The 4516-nt window shown below is 45.1% G+C and overlaps 1 protein-coding gene across 1 annotated transcript in view; it reads left to right on the forward strand.

The window, feature by feature from the left end:
• Positions 1-213: 213 nt before the first annotated feature.
• Positions 214-4516, forward strand: part of Cbr-apx-1 — a gene marked incomplete at both ends in the record, with an annotated part of 6690 nt that continues 2387 nt past the window's right edge. Inside the window, 5 exons of the mRNA XM_045236720.1 lie at positions 214-490; positions 677-797; positions 1908-2029; positions 3557-3751; positions 3991-4167. Coding sequence (XP_045097401.1) covers positions 214-490; positions 677-797; positions 1908-2029; positions 3557-3751; positions 3991-4167 — 892 coding nt within the window. The remainder of the gene's footprint in view (positions 491-676; positions 798-1907; positions 2030-3556; positions 3752-3990; positions 4168-4516) is intronic.

A 4516-nucleotide genomic window follows, 5' to 3' on the forward strand; every position in this document is an offset into this window, starting at 1 on the left:
CGTGGCATGTTAATGGATCTACCCAGGCCGGCCCGTTTGCAACTATGCTAAAAACTGCTCTCTGAAAATTATCCTAAAATCGTTGAATTTCAATTTTTTGAAAATGTCGATTTTTTATTGATTTTTCGGCTCCATTTTCCTTGATTTTTCCAATTTTAGCCTCTCTTAAAAATCCCCGATTTTCAGGTCATTTCACCCGCCCATTCCTGTACAATGACTAACTCCTCGACCATCACCGCTTCCACCCTCATCCTCATTCTCCTCGCCCCGTCCATGCACGCTTCCGGAACCATCGAACTGCTCGTCGCCTCGCCACGAACCATCCTTCTCGAGCCGACAGTCTGTGCGAATTTCGAGTGCGCCGCGCCGGATGAGCTGTCGAGCCCGCGAAAGGTACAAGGAGAGCTGAGATTCAACACCGGACGCTACCAAGGAGAATCCCGTGAGATCATCGATGTGCATCTCAAAGTTATCGAGCCCGGAACAAATGGTAAGAGAGGCATGCTATCTAGCGGACAGATAGGGAAGTTGTCCCTTTGTTTGCACTGACCATGTCAGAGATAGTGAGACACGGGTCATTTTAGACACCTTCCGGGCACCGGCCCTGTCTTATCTACGCACCAGAATGGTCCATAGATAGAAAAGCATCAAATTGTCAGGATTCGCTTTTTTCCAGCCATCCTCGCCATCGAACACCACCGCCCATCGGCTGACAATGAATGGAATCGCATGCCGATCGTCGTGACGACTTCCACCGGATTCAATGTGACCGTTCAGTTGAGGAACAAGTGTGATAGGTACGGTTTGTTGGGAGATTATCATACTTGTGAAGGGCCGGGCCGGGCCGAAACACGAATTTCACCGGCCCGGCCCGGCCCGGAGGCCCGGTCGGCCCGGAAGTTTACCGCGAACCTCAAAATCTTGAGCGAAAAGTTGAATCATTGTTTCGAAAAAAGGTATTCAGTGTTTTTTTCTTCGAGTTATTTTTCAATACATTCTAAAAATCAATAAATTCATTTTCAAAAACAAAAACAAAATTCAAAAACAAAAATTCATTATTCAAAAATTTTGTTTTTTTTTTTCTGCCGGGCCCTGAAAATTTTCTCTCAACCCGGCCCGGCCCGGGCCGGGCGGGCCGGGCCGAACCGGGCCGGGCCGAAATTTCACAAGTATGGAGATTATGAGCTTGGGAGCTTGGGAGCTTGAAGCTCAAAAGCTCAGAAGCTTATTAGCTCGTTTTTAGCCCATTTTTGACTATTTCTAGACTAGTTTTGACCCATTTTTTCGATTCTTTCTAGCTCATTTTAGCCGCCCGTTTGACAATTTCTCGACTTTTTTAAAAATCATTGTTAGCTCATTTTTGACAATTTCCAGCTAATTTTTGCCTTTTTAAAGCGCTTTTTAGCTCCTTTTCGGTCCATTTTCGACGATTTCTAGACTATTTTCAGCACGTTTTTAGCCTATTTCCGGCCATCTCAGCCCATTTTTGACATTTTCAAGCTTAGTTTAAGGCCATTTTTTAGTCTATTTTTCACTATTTTTACCCCATTTTCAGCCCATTTTACTGAATATTTTCAGCTCGTTTTCAATCTTTGCTAGACTAATTTTCAGCCTACTTTGGGCTATTTTTAGCTCATTTCGACTTTTTTCTAGATTATTTTCAGCTCATTTTTAGCTGATTTTTGACTATTTTTAGCCCGTTTCCGACCATGTTCAGCCTATTTTTAACTCATTTTTGACTATTTCAAGCTCATTTTTTTAAGCTTATTTTCAGCTCATTTTCGACATTTCAAAGCTCATTTTCAGCCTATGTCTGACCATTTTTGGCTCATTTTTGACTATTAGGAGCTTCGGAGCTTGGTCTTGATCTTCTGACAACTCTAGAATCTCAACGATCTCTATTCCAGCAACTACCACGGACACCGTTGCGGCAGCTACTGCATCCCATCGCCCGATCACCACTGGGAGTGCTCGCCACAAGGACAACGACGCTGCTTGCCAGGATGGACCGGCGGCGATTGCTCGACTCGTGAGTTTTTTTTAGTGTCTTGAGCACCTAAAGCAATGACGCTTCATCGCACTCTTTTGCTGCAAAATTTGGCCCAAGTAGCGACCGCTACGCCGACACGCGACGCGTCTGAAATTGGCTCGGTGCCAAGTTTCGAGTCGAGGGTCCCAATCTACCCGAATGCTCTATCTCCAAGGCGCCTCCCTCCCGGTCCATTAACCTCCCCTCATTTCACACATCTGGTCAATTGACAAGTCTTCTCTTCCGGCGGCACCACAAAGCCGTTGCGCGCGAAATGATGGCGCCAAAGGCTCCATTTCATTTCGCGCATTGCAAAAATGATTGAGTGGATTTGGGTGTGAAATTTTTACAGTGAAATTCTAAGAGTCAAATTCTAAATGGGCAAAAAATGGAATTTCAAATTTCCGGAACCACATCAATGAATTTTGATGGACAAGGTTAATGTGGTGGTGGTGCAGTAGATTTCAATTCGCTACTAGGGGATTTAGGAAAATGGGAAAAGACAATGCAGACTGACGGACAGGCAACACAGACACACACTAAAAAAACAGTTAGTTTTCCAATTAGCGAGAAGAAGAAGACAGAGGAGTCGTCCCCCAATTAACCTCGATTTCGATCCGGCCGCACCACCCGGCCTGGAGATCTTTAGAGGGTTTTGTGGACCTGAAAGCATCGGATCTACATATGATCTTTGGAAAAAATCACTTAGGCAGAATCACCTAGTCTAAATCACATAGGCAAACCTCCTAGACTAAACAACCCAGCCTAAACCACCTAGGCTAAATCACCCTGGTGAAACCACTCAGCCTAAAACACCTAGGCTAAATCACCTTGCCTAAATTACCTACCCTAAACTACCTAGGCGACACCTAGCCTAAATCACCTACCCTATATTACCTAGCCCAAACCACTCAGCCTAAGTCAACTAGGCTAAACCACCTAGCCTAAACCACCTAGGCTTAACCACTCATGCTAAACCACCTAGCCTAAAACTCCTATGCTAGCACGGTAAGCACTATATAAGGTGCTTTTCCAGGGCCTCAGATCTTTTTGGCAAGATAACCTAGCCGACACCACCTAGCACTATACAGGGTGCACCAGGTGTCTTACTTTGGTGGTAATTGTAACAAGTAAAAAGAATTGTACAGGTGTTTTCGGACTAATTTGATTAGGTCATCTCGTACAAGTTAGACAAATAAAGAGAAATGGCTGGCAACATAGTTTTGACACGGCGAGAGAGTTGCGTCAGAATGGACGCAGGTGGAAGGTAAATTGCCGTATTTTGAGCTCAATTATTTCGATTTCTGTTAAAGTATATAATAAAGATTTCTGTTAAAGTAGATAAGTCAACTGATAAAATGTTGAGGGTATTAGGATCAATATTTTATCAGTTGATAGATTTTTGATATCTTTTATAGGAGCTGAGATAATTGAGCGCAAACTTTGGGTTCTATGAGAGGGATACGGTAACTCGGGAAATTGAAAGAAATCGGACATCTGGAAACACAGAGACCACCTGATTTACAGCAATTTGCGCCTCTGGCTGCAACGGACACGGAAAATGCGTCGCCCCCAACCAGTGCGCCTGCATCAACGGCTACAAGGGAGCGCAGTGCGAGCAGTGTGTGCCACGCGCCGGTTGCCTCAACGGACAGTGCCATAACGACGTTCCGAACACGTGCAAGTGTCGCGATGGTTTCATCGGTGATCGATGTGATATTGGTAGGTTACTGTAGCTCCCAAAAAGAAGAAGGGCTCGAAATTCCCTTTAAAACCATATAATTTTCAATGCGTTTGGTTGCCCTTGAAGCGAGTTATGCGCCTTTGAAGTTTGAGACGCAGAGAAACGAGAGCGCTCTAGCTTCTCTGCGTCTCTCCCCTGCAAAGGCGCAACACTGGCTTCAACGACAACCAAACTCAATGAAAATTATCTAGTTTTGAAGGGAATTATCTGCTTCCAGACGTTCAAGTGTGCTCCATCGAGAAGCCGTGCGCCAACGGTGGTCGTTGCTCGATTGATACCAAGTCTCCGAACGGCTACAAGTGTGAATGCCCATTTGATTTCCTTGGACCACAATGCAAAACTCCATTGAGCAGTGTGAAATGCTCCGCCACAGCAAAGGATGTTTGTCAGAATGGTAGGTTCTGAAATTTGGCTGAAAAAATAGTTGCAAACGGGCCGGTCCGGGCAGATGGCGGGCCGGCAGATAACTCGTCTTAAGAACAAGACATTTTGACGGATTTGATATCAAATGTTAGATCTCGACGAGGTCCTATGTTCGGTCCGCGGCATGTTAATATACCCGAAGCCGGCCCGTAAGGTAAAGTTAAGATGGACCTCGTCGAGATCTATCATTTGATATCAAATCCGTCAAAATATCTGGTTCTGAAGCCGAGTTATCTGCCGGCCCGCTATCTGTCCGGGCCGGCCCGTTTGCAACTATGGTTTTTAACCTTCAAAATGGGGTTAAAAATTGGCTAAAAACA

The sequence above is a fragment of the Caenorhabditis briggsae genome, assembly GCF_000004555.2.
Source record: "Caenorhabditis briggsae complete genome, chrV, whole genome shotgun sequence".
Taxonomy (NCBI): domain Eukaryota; kingdom Metazoa; phylum Nematoda; class Chromadorea; order Rhabditida; family Rhabditidae; genus Caenorhabditis; species Caenorhabditis briggsae.